This window comes from Anolis sagrei, chromosome 3, assembly GCF_037176765.1.
Source record: "Anolis sagrei isolate rAnoSag1 chromosome 3, rAnoSag1.mat, whole genome shotgun sequence".
In the NCBI taxonomy this organism is placed as follows: Eukaryota; Metazoa; Chordata; class Lepidosauria; order Squamata; family Dactyloidae; genus Anolis; species Anolis sagrei.
In genome coordinates, this window is record NC_090023.1 from 176,934,216 (window position 1) to 176,955,015 (window position 20,800).

Here is a 20,800-nt window from a genome sequence, read left to right on the forward strand (position 1 = left end):
TGCTGGTCACAGCTGACCTCCAGCTGGAGCGCTCAAGAGCCAGGGCAACCCAGTTCTCAGTGTCTATGCCACAGTTTTTAAGGTTGGCTTTGACCCCATCTTTAAATCTCTTTTCCTGTCCTCTAACATTCCATTTTCCATTTTTGAGTTCGGAGTAGAGCAACTGCTTTGGGAGACGGTGGTCGGGCATCCGGACAACGTGGCCGGTCCAGCGGAGTTGATGGCGGAGGACCATCGCTTCAATGCTGGTGGTCTTTGCTTCTTCCAGCATGCTGACATTTGTCCGCTTGTCTTCCTAAGAGATTTGAAGGATTTTTCGGAGGCAATGTTGATGGAATCGATCTAGGAGTTGAATGTGACATCTGTAGATACTCCCCGTCTCACAGGCTTATAGCAGGGTTGGGAGGACAATAGCTTGGTATCCCTACGGATGTCCCGGTCCTCAAACACTCTCTGCTTCATTCGGAAAAATGCTGCACTTGCAGAGCTCAGGCAGTGTTGTATTTCAGTGTCAATGTTGACTTTTGTGGAGACTTTTGTGGAGAGGTGGCACCACACTGCGGGGCAGAGAGTTCCACTTCTTAACAGCTCTCACAGTTAGGAAGTTCTTCCTCATGTTTAGGTAGAATCTCCTTCCCTGTAGATGGAAGCTATTATTCCGTGTCCTAGTCTCCAGGGCAGCAGAAAACAAGCTTGCTCCCTCCTCCCTATGAATTCCCTTCACATATTTATACATGGCTATCATGTCTCCTCTCAGCCTTCTCTTCTGCAGGCTAAATAATGCCGAGCTCTTTAAGCTCCTCCTCCTAGAGCTTGTTCTTCAGACCCTTGATTATTTTGGTTGCCCTCCTCTGAATGCATTCCAGTTTGTCAACATCTCCCTTCAATTGTGCCCAGAATTAGACACAGTATTCCAGATGTGGTCTGACCAAGGCAGAATAGAGGGGTAGCATGACTTCCCTGGATCTTGTCACTAGACTCCTATTTATGCAGGCCAAAATCCCATTGGCTTTTTTTGCCGCCATAAAAAATTGAGCATGTTCCTAAAAACCTTCTTATGAATTCGTAGACTTTTCCATAAGAACAGCTTCTTGATTTCTTTACTGCAATTTATCATAACTAAATCAAATCACAGAGGATCTCGGGTGCAACAAATCAACACAGCATTTTGTTTGCTTCATTAAAGACCAATAGCACACCGATGAATGCAGACGGGACCACAAGCTAGATACATGTTTCCTTCAGGTTTTTTTTAATCCTCATAAATAGTTTTTTGTGCTTTGACTCCAAATTTCCTCAACTACACTTCTGTTCAGTTCTTGCCACTGGTATATGAGCCTCGATTGGATTGCTTTTTTCTCTAGCTTTTTCCATCACTGCACACTTATCTATGTACTTGCCACCCTTAAACAGGCCAGATTTCTTGCCTCAATCTTGGTATTTATAGAGATTTACTGGCTAACATTCAATGAGGAATCTACTTAAACAGATTTTATTTTCTTGCGCTAGAATAGCTTTGGGTGTATTGCTGTGGAAGCAAGAAATACTTCTTGCCTTTTCTATCTCCATAGTCTTCAATACCCCATCGAATAATTTCTCCATTCTCTTTTCTGCAGGTTCTTGGTGTACCCAAGGAGAATTAAGAGGGTATATACAAAATTGTAAAAGGTATTTTCCATTTTCTTTCACACTCACAGTTTTTCGCCATGTATATTTTTGATTTGAGATTACTTAACAGAGATCCTATTACAATTCTAATACCCAAGCACTAAAAAACCTAATCCAAGCTTATTGCGTAGATAAGATACCACAACTGAGATTTCTGATTCATTATTTATGATGATGATTCATCCAGCCTAGTGGGTATAAGTCTCCAATTAAAATAGGACACCTCTCAAAAGGATGCCTTTATGCAAAAAAAAGAAAAGAAAAAAGAAATGTGGAAAATATTTTTAACATGTATGTTCTTTATCAATGACCAATCTCAATAAAATAGTGAAGAGTAGAGACATCACATCACATTGGCAACGAAGATCTGCATAGTCAAAGCAATGTTATTCCCCATAGTCACCTACGGATGTGAGAGCTGGACCATAGGGAAGGCTGAGCGAAGGAAGATAGATGCTTTTGAAATGTGGTGTTGGAGGAAAGTTCTGAGAGTGCCTTGGACCGCCAAAAGATCCTACCAGTCCATACTTCAGGAAATAAAGCCCGACTGCTCATTGGAGGGAAGGATATTAGAGGCCAAGATGAAGTATTTTGGCCACATAATGAGAAGACAGGAAAGCTTAGAGAAGACAATGATGCTGGGGAAAATGGAAGGAAAAAGGAAGAGGGGCCAACCAAGGGCAAAATGGATGGATGATATCCTTGAAGTGACTGACTTGACCTTGAAGAAGCTGGGGGTGGTGACAGCCAACAGGAAGCTCTGGTGTGGGCTGGTCCATGAGGTCACGAAGAGTTGGAAGCGACTGAATGAATAAACAACAACAAAATCCTTGGTTTCACCAGTCCCAAAATGTATCTATTGTGGAAGCAGGGGTCAACTATTCACAGAATGTTCTTTATATCTGATTGGGTTGCAATTGAGAAGGAAATACTGAAAGCTTTCAATTGAAAAAGTGCTGCCTACTATTCAGAGTGAGTATATGCATTGGAATTTCTATTGCTGTTTTCTTTTGGAAGTCTGCTTCCAAATCAATGATGATTGCTTAGGAAAAAAACAACAGCTGAAGTATGAAATTTGGTATGAAAATTCCACAAAAAACTGTGGTTTTGATAGTTATCTATTTTTATTTCATGTCAAAAGCATTGCATAAATATGTATAAAGGTAAAGATCAAGGTTTTCCCCTGACATTAAGTCCAGTCGTGTCTGACTCTGGGGTGTGGTGCTCATTTCCATTTCTAGGCCGAAGAGCCGGCATTGTCCGTAGACACCTCCAGGTCATGTGGCCAGCATGACTGCATGGAGCGCTGTTACCTTCCTGCTGGAGTGGTACCTATTGATCTACTCAGCACCGGGATTGTGGCGCAGCTGGCTGAGTGTCAGCTGCATTAAAATCACTCTGACCAAAAGGTCATGAGTTCGAAGCCAGCCCAGGTCGGAGTGAGTGTCCGACCAATTGTGTAGCTTGTTGTCGACCTTTGCAACCCGAAAGACAGTTGCATCTGTCAAGTAGGAAAATTAGGTACCACCTATGTGTGGGGAGGCTAATTTAACTAATTTATGAGGCCGTAAAACGACTCCAGCAAAAAGCACTCCAGCAAAGCATGCGGGGAATGCGGAAGTACTTCATCAGTGTTACAGATGGACGATGAAAGCGACAGCTCCCCTGGCGGCCAGAAAAAGTTAAATAGCCTCTGTGTATGTCTATATACGTTGTATGTCTAATTGGCATTGAATGTTTGTCATATATGTGTACATTGTAATCCGCCCTGAGTCCCCTGCGGGATGAGAAGGGTGGAATATAAATGCTGTAAATAAATAAATAATAAATACTCCACATTTGTATGTTTTCGAACTGCTAGGTTGGCAGAAGCTGGGGCTGACAGCGGAAGCTCACGCCGCTCCTCGGATTCAAACCTGCGACCCTTCAGTCAACAAGCTTAGCAGCTCAGTGGTTTAACCCACTGCGCCGCCGGGGGTTCCAAACAAGTATAGAACGGATAAAATAAGTATAGAACTGATAAAATAGAGGGGAAACAAGTGGCTAAATAATTTTAGACCAAAAACGGGAAACAGCGACTGCATTGTCTGTAGCTTTAAACAATTCTTCTTCTGTGCATGCAGGGCATTGTGGGCAAGCATACAGATACTGAGAAGTGCCATTTTGCCAGGTTGTCTTTTGCTCTGCCTGCTACACTTCTGAGTCTGTTCAGGGACTTCCAAGTCGCCCATTCTTGGTTTGCCTCTGGAGACAGACCCTCATGGAGGGCCATCCATTCAGGATTTCCTGGTTTAGCTGCCCAGAGGGATACTCTTGCTATTGCTGGAGGAACATTAAGAGAAGTGGTGGTTCTCATGAAGCTTTTCCTTGATTTGAGTCTCCTGGGAGGAGGCTGATAGCAATGTAGTAGATGGCTTTCACAGTGTTCAACCTTATTTCTCTCACATTTAGCAGCAACTTCCCGTCAGGGAGTGCAATGCCAGCTAGCTTATAGAGTCTATCAACATGTGTAGGTTTGAGACATCCTGTGATTATTCTACATGTTTTTTTTCAGAGCTATATTCACTTGCTTCACATGGATAGACTTGTGTCAAACAGGACAGGCATACTCAGCAGTTGAGTAAGACAAGGCCAGGGCTGATGTTCTCATTATTTTTGGGTCTGCACCCCATGTGCCGCCAGTAAGTTTCTGCAGGATGTTATTGCTGTTGATAGGTGTTGACAGTAACAAGGAAGAAGAGAATATCACATGCACAGAGAGCATCTTCTCATTATACGAACTTGTGCTGTGGCAGAAATAGGTTGAATGTAGAAGTCTGAAGAACAATAGTGGCTATATAATGAGAAAAAGCCTATCACCCTTATACATCTGAGCCTTTACATGCTGGATTGTGGGTGTTATATGATAGTTTGGATACACAGATTTAAGACAGTACATGTTGCACTCCAGGACAAGAAAAGCCTCTGACTGTAAACACCACACTGTTGATTGGAAAACAATCCTTTTACTGAAGATAATTAAAAAGCAGCAAGTAAAAAGCACTTAAAAGAAATAGGTAAATCAATTAGGTAAGAAGATAAGCAGGAGCAAAAATAGTCCAGGGTAAAGTTCAGCAAAGTCCATAAAAACAAAGTCCACACTTCTCTAATATAATTCAGAAAACCAGGAAACATTGATCCAAGGCATGAGTATGCATTCATACAATCCAAGAATCCAAACCATGAAACAAGAAATACTTAGACAAGAATCTTCCATGCAAGGCTTCCAAGACTAAGGATGAAAACTACACTTGACTCCAAACAAAGCTTCATCTGACTATATTTCCCATACTTGGAACTCCACCTCCCCCCCCCCCCCTCGTTCAACTATTCCATGGGGGACACCTGGCTCGAGAGCAGTACATGTGAAAAAGATCTTGGAGTCCTCGCAGACAGCAAGTTAAACATGAGCCAACAATGTGATGTGGCGGCAAAAAAAGCCAATGGATTTTGGCCTGCATCAATAGGAGCATAGTGTCTAAATCTAGGGAAGAAATGCTACCCCTCTATTCTGCCTTGGTTAGACCACACCTGGAATATTGTGTCCAATTCTGGGCACGACAATTGAAGAGAGATATTGACAAGCTGGAATGTGTCCAGAGGAGAGTGACTAAAATGATCAGGGGTCTGGAGAACAAGCCCTATGAAGAGTGGCTTAAAGAGCTGGGCATGTTTAGCCTGAAGAAGAGAAGGCTGAGAGGAAATATGATAGCTATGTATAAATATGTGAGAGGAAGTCAGGAGACTAGGACACGGAACAATGGCTTCAAACTACAAGAAAGGAGATTCCATCTGAACATTAGGAAGAACTTCCTGACTGTGAGAGCCATTCTGCAGTGGAACCCTCTGCCCTGGAGTGTGGTGGAGGCTTCTTCTTTAGAGGCTTTTAAGCAGAGGCTTGATGGACATCTGTTGGGGTGCTTGGAATGTGATTTTCCTGCTTCTTGGCAGGGGGGTTGGACTGGATGGCCCACTAGGTCTCTTCCAACTCAAAGGCTGAGAGGAGACATGAAAGCCATATATAAATACATGAGACGAAGTCATAGGGAGGAGGGAGCAAGCTTATCTTCTGCTGCCCTGGAGACTAGGACGCGGAACAATGGCTTCAAACTACAAGAAAGGAGATCCCACCTGAACATTAGTAAGAACTTGCTGACTATGAGAGCTGTTCCGCAGTGGAACTCTCTGCACTAGAGTGTGGTGGAGGCTCCTTCTTTGAAAGCTTTTAAACAGAGGCTGGATGGCCATCTATCAGGGGTACTTTGAATACAATATTCCTGCTTCTTGGCAGGGGGTTGGACTGGATGGCTCATGACGTCTTTTCCAACTATGATTCTATGATTCTTAGCACTCAGAAATTGGTTTAACTTTAATTGAGATTCCCTTATCTTTTTCTGTTGGATCCTGGCAGACCGCCGAAGCCACTGTTCGGCCTGCCTGTTTTGATTAATCTCCTGCCTCCTATCTATTTGCTCATTAAGTTTTGCAGCTGGGCCAGGTGCCCAGTTGTTTTCAAGCCCCAAATCCTGGGAACTCTATGGTAGCAATTCAGGGAGTACACCAACATCCCAACACCCTGCAGGAACCCTCTCATGAGAAACTCCACTTTGCATAGGGGTCTCCTGGTCCTTCTCTGCATCAGTATCATTGACCAAACTATTGCCATCTTGAAATTCATTGGCATCACTTCCCACATCCAAAGCACCCTGATCCTGAAACACAATCACTGTTGAACTCCAACAGTCCAGTAAATGCCATTTATAATTTCAGGGACTTAGGGCTTTTCCACACTGCCATTTATCCAAGGATATGATCCCAGATTATCTGCTTTCAACGGGAATATATTGTGGCAAGTTCTTGGTGGGATGGGCATACCAAGCCACCTTGTCTCTCTCCTGAGGAATCTGTACAAGGACCAAGTAGCAACAGTAAGAACTGACCACGGAACAACAGACTGGTTCAAGATTGGGAAAGGCATACGGCAAGGCTGCATACTCTCACCCAACCTTTTTAACTTGTATGCAGAACACATCATGCGATGTGCGGGGCTTGATGAATGCAAAGCTGGGGTAAAAATTGCTGGAAGAAACATTAACAACCTCAGGTATGCAGATGATACCACTCTGATGGCCGAAAGCGAGGAGGAGCTGAGGAGTCTTCTAATCAAGGTGAAAGAAGAAAGCGCAAAAGCTGGGTTGCAGCTAAACATCAAAAAAACCAAGATTATGGCAACAAGAATGATTGACAACTGGAAAATAGAGGGAGAAAATGTGGAGGCCGTGACAGACTTTGTATTTCTAGGTGCAAAGATTACTGCAGATGCAGACTGTGGCCAGGAAATCAGAAGGCGATTACTTCTTGGGAGGAGAGCAATGTCCAATCTCGATAAAATAGTAAAGAGCAGAGACCTCACACTGGCAACAAAGATCCGCCTAGTCAAAGCCATGGTATTCCCTGTAGTAACCTACGGATGTGAGAGCTGGACCTTAGGGAAGGCTGAGCGAAGGAAGATAGATGCTTTTGAGCTGTGGTGTTGGAGGAAAGTTCTGAGAGTGCCTTGGACTGCGAGAAGATCCAACCAGTCCATCCTCCAGGAAATAAAGCCCGACTGCTCATTGGAGGGAAGGATACTAGAGACAAAGTTGAAGTACTTTGGCCACATCATGAGGAGACAGCAAAGCCTAGAGAAGACAATGATGCTGGGGAAAGTGGAAGGGAAAAGGAAGAGGGGCCGACCAAGGGCAAGATGGGTGGATGGCATCCTTGAAGTGACTGGACTGACCTTGAAGGAGCTGGGGGTAGTGACGGCCGACAGGGAGCTCTGGCGTGGGCTGGTCCATGAGGTCACGAAGAGTCGGAGACGACTGAACGAATGAACAACAACAAATATGAGTCCCCACTGCCAAATAATCTGAGATAAACAGATAATCTGAGATCAGATCCTGGGATATAGGGGCAGTGTGGAAGGGACCTTAGTTGCTTTTGACATATCTCCTTTTTCAAGTGGATGGTATTCCACTGTAAGAAACCAGATTTTACAAGAACCAGCCTCATGTACAATTCCATTCCTGTATGTATTCCTATTCATTTTGGAAAATAACAACGCATCAAAAAAACCAATTACCCCCTTCCATGTGAAATGAAAAGCAAACAGTTCTTGAAGCTTGTTTACATGACTAACTTTCTACCCATTCCTTTCAATTTATAAAATTTCAATTTTATACAAACAGAACATGTTGCCACAGGGCTAACAATGATTTACACAGTGCACATGGCATATACTTAACTATGAAATAAAGGTCTTGCTGCAACCATCAGTCAACTTATTTTTTAATACTACACATTACAGGAAGAAAGAGTAACGTTCCTTAGTTGTTTAGGTGCTTGTTTGAGAAGAAACAAGCAGATCCTTTCCTTCATTCAGCTCTGCTGTTGATTTGTTTAGGACAAGCTGCATTATGCTTGAAGAAATTGCTTGAATAATGAGATTATTAATCATCATCAGAAATGCGTATGTGTCCCCAAATCTAGACACAGAAAATGTGACTGCCTCTCCCCAAACAGCATCCGACCCCCTTTTCAGGATTCTCAAAAGACAACCCTTTGCCATCTTTAAAAGCTTCGGCTTGCTCTGTCACGCCCACATGGGCTGACAATATGGAACGCACACAAAGAATTGGGACAGTGTGAAAAATTAATACTTGCATCAGCAAGAAGTATGCAAATATTAGTTTTTAAAATGTTATTTACAATCCACCTCACTTACGATTCCACTAGTATCTATTCACGGTCTGAAAATTTTGCAGCCGCTTAATTTTACGAAAATTCAAGACTGCTGTACTATATTCCAGCACAGGAAACAAAACAGTGTAAGGAAACTTAAGTTGGTCTACTGCAAATAACATCTCTAATTCATGAGAAGTATTGCAAACACTGACTACATTTGTATGCAAGTAAGCCATGATATGAAGATTCAAAACTAGGACAGGTAAGTGATAGAAATAAATTATTATTATTATTATTATTATTATTATTATTATTATTATTATTATTTGAAACACAACAAGATGAGTCCACAGCAAACAAGATCACTCTGCTGGCTGTTGTACTGGACCACACTGCAGATTATAGTGAGCACTTCCCAAGGACTGTGTGATGTATCGGCGAATAATGTGTGCAGATCCCAGTAAGGTGGCCTTTTGCAGCTGGCAGATGGTAATCTTGTCAGCGCTGATTGTGTTTAAGTGCAGGCCAGGGTCTTTAGGCACTGTGCTGATCACCGCTGGGACCACCTTTACTGGCTTGTGCCAGAGTCTTTGCAGTTCGATCTATAAATACTAATATCGTGTTAGCTTTTCCAGTTGTTTCTCTTCAATCCTGCTGTTACCTGGGATGATGATGATGATGATGATGATCTTTATTTATACCCCGCTAACATCTCCCGAAGGACTCAGTGAGGCTTACAAAGGCCAAGGCCCTCAATAAAACAACAGCATAACAAATACAACAATAAAACTCAAAACCAATAAACATTAAAGCAATAACAGTAAAACATTAAAACAATAACATCATGACACATTTAAAACTAAGGGGCCGGACCAAATGTAATGAATAAAATTAAAAGTGCTGGACATGACAGGTGAAATGTAAGGATTTTGGGGTAGGTGCGATGTGCAGGCAATCTTAAATCTCTAGTAAAATGCGTTTGGGACATGATGCTGGGAGTTTCCTATTCTGGAAAGGCACACTGGAACAGCCAGGTCTTCAAGCTCTTCCTAAAAACTGCCAATGTTGGGGCTTGTCTGATGTCCTTGGGGAAAGAGTTCCAGAGTTGGGGGGCTACCACAGAGAAGGCCCTGTGCCTCGTCCCCACCAAATGCGCTTGGCAGGGCCTCTCCAGATGAACAGAGGAATCGTGTGGGTTCATATACGGAGATGTGGTCACGCAGGTAGGCGGGTCCCAAACTGTTTAGGGCTTTGTAGCTGAGCACCTGCACCTTGAATTGGGACCGGAAAATGAACGGCAGCCAACGGAGCTCCTTAAACAGGAGGGTTGACCTCTCTCTGTAAAGAGCACCAGTTAACAACCTGGCTGCCGCCCGTTGGACCAGTTGGAATTTCCGAGCAGTTTTCAAGGGCAGCCCCACGTAGAGCGCATTACAGTTGTCCAATCTAGAGGTGACCAAGGCATGGACCACTCTAGCCAGATCAGCCTTTATGAGGTACGGTCGCAGTTGGCGCACAAGTCTCAATTGTGCAAAAGCCCTCCCGGCCACCGCCGATGCCTGAGCCTCAAGCGTAAGTGATGAATCCAAAAGGACACCCAAACTGCGGACCTGTGACTTCAGGGGGAGTGTAACCCCGTCCAACACAGGTTGCCACCCTATACCCCGATCCGGTTTACGACTGCAACATACTTTGTTTTTTAATACGATTGTGAGATCTGGAGTATTGTGCTCCAAAACTCTGTCTTTCTGAATCCGGAAATCCCAGAGTAGTTTGACATGTTCATTCTCTGTAACTTTTTCTGGCTTGTGTTCCCTCCAGTTCTTTGTTGCAGGCAGATGGTATTTGTAGCGCAAGTTCCAATGAATCATCTGAGCAACAGTGTTATGCCTCTGCTTGTAGTCTGTCTGCATGATCTTCTTGCAGCAGTTGAGGATGTGATCTATTGTTTCATTTGCTTCCTTGCAGAGTCTACACTTGTGATCTGTTGTCGACTTTTCAATTCTGGCTTTGATGGCATTGGTTCTAATGGCTTGTTTTGGGCTGCCAAAATCAGGCCCTCCGTCTCCTATTTCAAAGTTTCATTTGTGAGCCACAGCCATGTTTTTTCTTTGTCAATTTGGCTCTCAGTTTTTCTCAGGAACTGTCCATGGAGAGCCTTTTTTCACCAGTTTTCTCTTCTGCTCTGGATTGTGTTTTACGGTATTATTATTATTATTATTATTATTATTATTATTACTACTACTACTACTAAAGATGAAGCACATTTTTCTTAAGTGAAATTCTGCTCAGCTGTGTGATGCAGAGCCCTGGGAGGAATACTGGTAAACAAGCGCTCACAAAGAAAATCCAAGGCCACTTCATCACAATCAATTCTGTTCTCTAGTTTGGAGATGCTGTGTGTCAAGGCATAAATATGTAAAAGATATATAGCTATATTAAGATTATCCATGAAACATCTTTCTTAACTTGTGTCCCACTCACACTACAGAATGAAAAAAATGCTGTTCTATGGAATACTGGAATTGGCAATTTGGGGAAAGGCAATGTACCCCCCCCCCTCAAATGGAACCAAGACAGCTAAAATGGAGTAATCTATACACATAATAAAAGTGAAAATATGTATGTATGTGTGTGGCTGGGGTGTCCACTTAGACAGACAAGCTCCAGCCTCAGCAAACAGCTATAGCTGCCACTACTCTGGAGACACCAATGGCCTTCCCTCCAATGACATTGCAGATTATAGTGAGCACCACGAATGTGTATAAGGATCCTGCCAATGTCCTCCACAAACACCATACTGACCCCCACCCAAGTGAAGACTTTCATATGGGGACAATTTTATCCTAGATTTTATGTGTTTCCTTCACCACACGGAGGAATTGATCAGCAACTGAACATACTAGAGAGGTCGGGGGAGAATTCACCATGATTTATAGGAGTTATGGGTACTAGAATGTAGAGTTCACCTGCAATCTAAGAGCATTCTGAACTTCAACAATGATGGACCTAGAACTAACTTAGAACCCCATGACCAACAAAAAATACTGGAGGTCTTTGGTGGGATTTACACCTACATGCAGAGAGTGCTGTGAACCTAAAAAATGATGGATCTAGACCAAACTTGGCATGCATACCGGTACCCAATAGGCCCAAATTTGAATACTGTTGGATTTTGAGGGGAATTGGCCTGGACATTTTGGCATTGTAGGTCCTGGGATTTACAGTTCAATTAGCATTCTAACTCCACCAAAGATGGAATTGTACCAAACCTGGCACTCAGAGCCCTCATGACTAGCAGAAAATATTGGAGGTCTTTGGGGAAAATTCATATTGATTTGGTGAAGTTGTAGTTCACCTACATCCAGAGAGCACTGTGAACCCAAACACTGATGGATCTGGACCAAACTTGGCACAGATACCTGATATGCCAAAAAAATTTTACGGGAGGATTTTGGGGAAAACTGACCTTCCTTTCTGGGAGTGGTAGTTCACCCACAACCATGACCTCCATCAATGATGGATCTGGACCAAACATGGCACACAGAACCCTCATGACTAACTCAACCTCCTGTAGGGGTTTGAAGGGACTGACTCACCATAGTGGGAGTTGTAGTTTACAACCAGAGAGCACACTGAACCTCACTGATGCCTCTACAGCAAACTTGCTCAACGTAACAAACTTTAAATAGTGATGGTGTTTTTCTGGGTTAACCTGGCATGATGTGAGTTGTAGTTCACCCACAACCTTATGCATTTTGCACAATTAAAAATGACTTTTTCAAATAACCCAGGCAACGCTGGGGGCACAAGCTAGTAACTTTATAGTTATGAAGTCTAAATTGGTCCCTGGATGAACTAAAGTAAAAGACAATAAAAAACTAGCATTTCAGAGAGTTTGCCTATCAACTCACCGTGGTATCCTGTTTTCTAAATATAGAGAGCATAAGTATTTTTAAGTGGATCATGAACAATATGCTGCCTGCTTCTTTTACTATAAAACTGACAATTATTTCAGCAGACTTTTAAAAAATTACCTGAAACCAAGCATAGCCACTCAAGGGTGCCGGAGGTCGCCGTCAAAAAAAAATATGAAGGACCATGCCTGCCACCCCTGCTCTAAACATTACAAAATGTATAATTTACAAGCAGTCACATAAAGGGGAATATGGAAGCTTGGATTTCTCTCCAAGTGAACAAAGGAAAATCACAATGCTCAGTACCTTTATCAAGTGATGCTCCAGCCATGTGATAAAAGCTTAAAGCTGTATCCACATCATTTATATTTTTTAGGAAGGTGAAGAAGTTTTCTACCTCTTCAAAGGTCAGCCCCTGCAGTGGATTGAAAATGCAATCTGGTTAGGGTTCAAACAATAAAATTAATAGGAAAATCAAACAGCATGGGTGTTTAGTATAATTTCACATAGTCTGTTATCTGTAAGTCACTGGAGTACTTCTATATAAATAAAAATATAAATAAAAATGTAATATTAATTTATCAGATTAACATAACTCAAAAACCACTGGATGAATTGACACCAAATTTGGACACAATACACCTATCAGGCCAACGAGTGACCATCTCTCATAAAAATACTGGAAAACACATCAGAAGAGACATAAAAAACCAAAATAATAAAAATTACAATGCATGCACAAAACCACATATATATACGCAAACCACATGTACACAAATAATTTGGTTGTTGCCCTACCTTTTGCAATAGCTTATGAATCTCAAATACTACTGGCACTGTTTGATGGAGTCTGACACAAGGTTTCTTTAACTTTAATCCCTAACATTTCTTGGTGATGAAGTACCATCATAAAGAACCTTATGGACCACCATTTTGAGCTGAAGCTGTCTCCTCCCAATATGACTAATGGTTCACAACTGAAGAGCAATTGGAGGGTTTTTTTTTTTAGCTCTGATCTTGTCACTAGACACATCTGAGAAGTAACTGTCATGCTGGAAGGGGATAGGTACATTCACCCTACTTGGTGGAACTTTATGGTACTTCATCCTGCTTCAAGTTCTACTAAGAGTTATAGTTACAGAAGCCCTATCCTGGATCTAATACAGCAACTCTAGACTGCCCTTCATGGCAGTTCACACTAAACATACAAACATCAACTTCACAATTGGTCAAAACTCAACTAAACTTTGAATTGTTGAAGGCTTTCACAGTTGGAATCACTGAGGTGTTCTCTGGTTTCTGGGCTGTATGGCCATGTTCTGGCAGCATTTTTTCCTGATGTTTTGCCTGCATCTGTGGCTGGCATTTTCAGAGATACTCTGAAACATCATGAGAAAATGCTGCTAGAACATGGCCATACAGCCCGGAAACCACACAACACTCTACTGAACTTTTCCTATCCCATCAAGTCAGCATGAGACAGAAATACCAGTTATGAGACATGCCGCATTATCACGGGGTGTCTGCACCCTACACCACTGTTTAGCCAGTATTGCACTATCTGACATCTGCCAGGGAGTAGCAAGCAATAGTGAAAAGACCAAGGAAGTGACATCTCCGGGCCACCCCCTTTTTGGATATCAGCCAGCACACCAACGACTTAAATCAAGAAACAGTTTTCTAAGATCTAGAGAGACACTCTCTGGAACACCTCAGTAAGTGAGAGTCCAAAAGTGGCAGGCTCAAACCCAGAACCTCAATCAATGGCTGAAATCAAATGAGAAGCTCCCTCCTGGGCACACGGAAATCTGGGTGACTTGGAAGGCGCTGAACAGACTGAGCTCTGGCATCATGAGATGCAGAGCCAACCTTCAGAAATGGGGCTACAAAGTGGAATCCACGACATGCAAGTGTGGAGAAGAGCAAACCACTGACCACCTGCTGCAATGCAACCTAAGCATGCACAATGGAGGACCTTCTTGGAGCAACACCAGAGGCACTCCAAGTGGCCAGATACTAGTCAAAGGACATTTAATAGAATACCAAATCTGCAAACTTTGTGTTTTGTTTGTCTGTTTGTTTGTTTTTTAATGCAATACAACTGTTTTGGTTCGCTCCTGAAAAGTGACTGAAATTAAATTATGCCAGTGCAAGCTACTTGCCTCAAAATAATCTTAAGAAGGGAATGAGAACAACCAAACAAAATTGATTAGATACAAAATATGCAGCAAGTATAACGAGAAACCATTGTAGTGGAGACTTAGCCACTATTACTTGACTAATTATTACTTTTGCTTAATTTATTTTGTTTTTATGTATTTTATCTTAATGGTTATATGGTTGTTATTTTTATTTTACATGGGGTCTATCTTTACTGATTTAATGTTTTGATGTATATTGTATGCTGCTTCAGTTGTACTGTTATTGTCTTGTAAGCCACCCGAGTCCCTCTGGGGAGATGGGGCAGAATAGAAATAAAGTTGTTGTTGTTGTTGTTAGCTGGTAATTATATTAAGGAAGACAGTCTTGCTCTGAATTCTTGCCTTCTAAATCTTCAGACCAATACTGTCTTCTCTATATTCTATGGACTTGTTTTCCTCTCATTATACCACAATTGACTGTTCAGAACTAACATCTCTTTTGAAAGACCTTAATCCAAAATTCACTTTATTATACCTCTGAGTAAACAGGGCTATCCCTAGTATTTATCATATCTTTACACCTATTTAAATATCTATCTGCCATCAAAGCTATTTAAAATCAATAAGAAAGCAAAACCGGCATCAAATTAATGGAAGTCTTCATTTTGACACTGCTAGGTTTTGTTGGAAAGGAGAAGAAAAAGTTAGAATTCATTAGGTGTGAATCTAAGCATTTTCCAATAAAATCAACATGCAGAGCAAAACTCAGATCCTTAGATACTTCTCCAAACCAGAATGTCGAAGTATTAGATACTAATTGAAAGCCACGAATTCAGTCTGCCAAGAAAAACAAAGGAGCTCACTGAACTTAGATCTTCAGATAAAATGCAACATCTCTCATTATATTGTATGAAATATGTTTTGTATTATGAGCTGCCCTTGGCACGAGACGCAAGGGACACAAACAACATCTTCCAAAAACTTTGTTACAGCTCCAACACACTATTTATTTACTTACTTACTTACTTACTTATGTACTAGCTGTCCCCTGCCACGTGTTGCTGTGGCCCAATCTATGTATATTATATTTTGGCTTTTTAAGTCTCTTCCGCTGTGTTTTTCGGTGTTTTTATGAGTGATGGTCACTCATTGGCCTGATATGTATATTGTGTCCAAATTTGGTGTCAATTCATCCAGTGGTTTTTGAGTTATGTTAATCCCACAAACGAACATTACATTTTTATTTATATAGATTTAGAACATTTATACCCCATCCTTCTCGACCTCCAGGGAGGGACTCCGGATATCTTCAAACAAGTAACAATCCCAGGCCGACACAATATAAAACAGATAAAATATAGCAAAAATACATTAAAATGGTTATAAATATACATTAAAACAGTTCGCTAGGTTAAAACGTCATCCAAATCAGTCCAAATTGCAGTCAATAGAACTCATCATCACCAGTAAAATCAGTCTATTCAGCAAATGCCGAATTTTACTGACATGCACAAATATTTTATATTGCAAAGAAGAGGCTAGGTAATTAAAAATAACTGATTTTTCAACATGTCTTGCTTAGAAGTTAATATGCTATACAATTGAAAAAGGGAGATCAATTTTTTATCTTTGCGATACCTAAGAGAATGAACCTCGTTTTATATTCAAGCCATGCACTGTATTATCATCAAATCTCTTTAGAAGTTCAAAGGAAATGATTGGATGCCGGCAATCTAAAAACTACAAGGCATCAGCAATATTCACTATTAAACACAAACAGTCCAATCTCTTATCTATTAGTGCTTTAAAAAGAAAAGAAAAAGGACTCTTCTTGTTCAGCAGTGACTTTGGTGATGCTCCAGAATAGAAGATTTCAAAACTGGAAATCTACTCAAGCCCACTAATAAAACATTGTTTGGGTGAGACCAACTTTCTCATTCTACCCATCAGGTAGATCTAATGATAGATGATGAGGTCCATTCCTCTTCAGGACACGTGTCGGACTAACCATGCAGATTCTGTTCTCATCACAAGCAGATTCTCATTACAAGCTGTCTTCTCCTCTATGTATTAAGAATGGTTTCATAATAAGACCAGTGGCAGCACCCCTATTTACACAGTAGTATCCAACTGAAACATCTCTCTCCCAGGCGATGACACTCCTGCTCTTCCCAGCAAGGTGCCTCCTCCCGCTGCCACAGCCAAGGTTAGTGTTGTGTTTCTTGGGCGGAGTAATAATAATAGTAATAATAATAATAATAATAATAATCTTTATTTATGCCCCACTACCATCTCCCCCAACAGGGATTCGGGGTGGCTTACATGAGGCCAAGCCTGAACAACAAATTACCACAAAAGAAAAACCAAAAACACAAGCAAAAACATAGTAAATACATAAAAACATAAGAATACAGTGAGCAATATACAAATACAATATCCACAATCACAATGACAATGAGCCGGCCGCGTGTGCATGATAAAATGTTAAAACTCAGGGGTGAGATAAAAGAGGAGCAGATTATTTGCAAGAAAGGGCTCAAAGAAGAAACGGGGTTGTAAAAACCAAGCTTTCCTACAAGGGGGGGGGGGGGGGAAGTGTACTCCAGGGACAAAACATTGAGGGGAGCAATAGTGTAAGGTTGTGTGACGCAACGGAAAAGCCAGGTTTTAAGATTCTTTTTAAAGGTTTCTAAGGTAGGGGCTTTCCTAATCTCTCCGGGCATGAGTTCCAGAGTCAGGGGGCCACAGAGGAGAAAGGAGGAAAGTCACGTGGGCAGTTAACTTTGGTGCTGTTTTTGAGGGAAAGTATGTTTTCACCTGTCTCTGGTATGACATCTATATAATAGTAGGCATGTGAATATCTTGAAACACTCATCATTTCATATGCTGCGTTGTGTCCAAATTTAGTAGCAATTGGTGAAGTAGTTGGGGAGATATGAGGTCCCTCACAAACGGACATTACATTTTTATTTATATAGATGTGGTTCAAATTTTCAACTTCGAATTTGGGGGCACTGCAGATACAGCTTTTTTCTTCAAGTGGGATATGACTGAATCTCTATCAACTCCATTTGTTCAAATCTGGTCCTTCTAAAAGCAATTCTTAGGTGTCTTGGCATGTCAACTTTTAAGTAAAGCTGAAAGTTTTAATGACCAAACTACTTCAAGGAGCCTGTGTTTGACAGAATGGCTATACCATTGTAGTGAGGGAGAGAGACTATTTCTGTATTTAAGAAAAAACTCTTTACTCTTATAATAATTCAGTTTCTTCTTTTATCTTGGCTGGGACTTTTTGTGTGCTGGTTAATCTTTGTACAGACAATGAGACTTCTGTATAACAAAGTAACACAGTTTATTTATAACTTCTGGCTCCAACGCTTGTGGTTACATTTGTGTTTTGTTGCAATCTTGAGGCTTACAGTCAGTATAATATGCTTGGTTTACTTTTCTGAAATAGACTTTCAATGTTTCACATTCCCAAACATGTTACTTGCTTTACACACTCTTGACTGAAATTATATTCTGACTAAAGCACCACTGGCTTTCTTTATGTTCCTTAAACTTGAGCTCTATTTAACTAACTGCTTCTATATATCAGAAGTCTTTAACACATCTTCATAACTGCTTATTTCTAACAGGAGTTCCTAACTCTTTTCTCTCACAGAAGTTCCTAACTGTCTCTCACAAACAGGAAACCCTAACTCACTTCACAAACAGCAATTCCTAACTCACTCTTTTGACTCTCTGACTGCCTATTTTTAAACTTTGGCTCCGCCCCTTTGGAATGTTTAGCTCTGCTCTCTCTCCAACTGTCATTTTGGCCTAGCAGCCTTTTCAAATCCTGGGCCTATGCTAATCTGCATATGACCAATCGGCTTCCATATGCAAATGAATCCTATCTCTGCTGTTGCTACCCTGTCTGTGCCTATTCTTCCCTATCTGCCATATATAAACATAGAGCTATACACCAAAAATTTAACATAGAGTAGCAATTTCGCTACAACCATCCTTTGAGTTACTAACCTTTTCTCATCGTCCCTATTATGACCTAAGCAAGAGATCTGTACTCTACAAGTAAAACACCAATTTCTAACATTCTGGGAATCTTGCAAAGAACAGAATTTGCAAGGTTAGTCCGACATATGTCCTGAAGAGGAAGCACTACAGTGCGTTTAATGTGGCATCCTGCATAGTGATTTTAGGATTGAAGTCTTATGGTGTGTGGAACACTGATCCCTACGGAAAGTTGCATAAAAAAGTAGCAAAAGTATCTGGACATCAGATTTAGACTTCAAAAACTTTTGCTGCTCCGAAGGAGGGAAAAAGATAAGAGTCTCTAAGAACACAAAACTTAAACAACCCTGATGGCTTATCTTCAAATGAAGGGCTGGTGTATCTAGACATGGTATAAGGATTCGTTCTGTATCTTGATTTACTTGGTATTATGACTTTGCAAACATCTCAAAGGTATCTATCTGTTGCCCTTTGGGCAAACGGAGATCTCAATGACACACATTTTCTATAGGAGAGCAGTTGTAAAGATGGTCCTTCAGCTAAATGGCTCATCCAATCCCATGAGTCTTGATGGTGTAACTGATTCAGAAGAAATAAATGGCTTGGCTCAAAAGAGACACTTCCATAAAAATAATCTACTGAGTGGCAAAATAGTGAAAACTGACCTCAACTTTTCTTCTGAAGTGCCCTCACTGTCACTTCCTCTGGCTGGTAACAAAAATTCAGTGACATCAATTTACTGCAATGTATGGCATGAAATGGATGAATGGATTCAGTATTATTTTCTGGGCTCAGGAGATTAACAGAAGGGAGTACTGCCAATCTTTACTTCTTTAAAAACACTATTATAACATTGAGCTTTGACTAGAAAGGTTAGCGAGGCAGCTGCTTGTCCATCCATCCCCTTAGGATATGTTCACTTAAAGAGAAAAAGTAGGATGCCAGTGGGCAAGATTATACACCCAATGAAGAGAGAAAATCTGTGATTTAAAGCACATTGCATGCTTGATACCAAAATCCAAAGCCTGAGAAGGATGCCAGTTGATAACTTAATTGAAATGCTATGTTAATTGAAATGTCACCAGAACTGTAAGCAACACTGAACACATAACCAACCAACATCCAACTGCTGGTCTCACATTGACTCATTGGACCTACTCTAATTCATATTAGCAACTGCATTTAGATGTAAGAATGTAAGTAAAGCCTTTTTATTTGAAGCTAGCTGGCATGCGCCCCCCCCCCCCCCCGATGTGCGATGGGAAGTTGCTGCTAAATGTGAGAGAAATAAGGTTGAACACTGTGAAAGCCACCCACTACATGGCTACCAGCCTCCTCTCAGTAGACTCAAATCAAGGAAAAGCTTTATGAGAACTACCACTCCTCTTTGCGTCCCCCCAGCAACAGCAAGGGTATCCCTTTGGGCAGCTAAACCAGGAAACCCCAATTGGATGCCGCCACCCCCCCCCCCCCCCCCACGAGGGTCTTCCTCCAGGGGCAAACCAAGAATGGGCAACTTGGAAGTCCTTGAACAGACTCAGAAGTGGAGTGGGCAGATCAAAAGACAACCTGGCAAAATGGCACTGCCCAAAAGAACACCACACCTTACTATGGAGCAGAACAGACAACTCCGCATCTGTATGCTTGTTCACTATGCTCATGTACAGAGGATGAATTGTTGGAGGCTACAGACAATGCCATTGCTGTTGCCTATTTTTGGTAAAAAGATATTTAGCCACCTGCGCTCCTTTGATTTTTATCCGTTTTATACTAATTTATGCAATGCTTTTGATATGAAATAAATAAAATAAATAAATTTGAAGGTTCTATGGATCTCCTACTTTGTAACTGCTGATTTACTGTACTTAGTATTATGGTGATTTCAGTGGTGTCAATTGTTTCACTCGTATTTTTGTGACTTGCTGTATTTACAATCAGTTTTTATATTGCCATAAAAAGCTTTCATAGAAGGGGTAAATAAAATTGTAATCTGTGAGACGCAAGTCCTAGAAATAGAAGCAATAAAAAGCTTGTTGACGCTTTTGTCACTCCCGCTAACTTACTTTGGAGAAAATAAACTGCTAGTCTATCAGAGCAAATAGGAACACATAAATAGAATACAAAGTGGTTTATTGTGCTACCTCCTTTGGAAATGCAAACAGGCTAGGACAGATAAGAACTTTTAACTAAAGCACACACAATTAAATGAAAATATTTCTGGAGCAGACGTTGGAAGCACCACTGAACAGCAGGGTTTCCAAATGTAGCAGGGTTGGCTTATTACTACATCCAGGG

General features: G+C 41.3%; 1 protein-coding gene across 1 annotated transcript in view; it reads right to left on the bottom strand.

Moving 5' to 3' along the window:
- Window positions 1-20,800, bottom strand: part of MICU1 (mitochondrial calcium uptake 1) — a 281,117-nt gene that overhangs the window by 43,398 nt on the left and 216,919 nt on the right. The window contains exon 10 of the mRNA XM_060768821.2: window positions 12,657-12,765. Coding sequence (XP_060624804.2) covers window positions 12,657-12,765 — 109 coding nt within the window. The remainder of the gene's footprint in view (window positions 1-12,656; window positions 12,766-20,800) is intronic.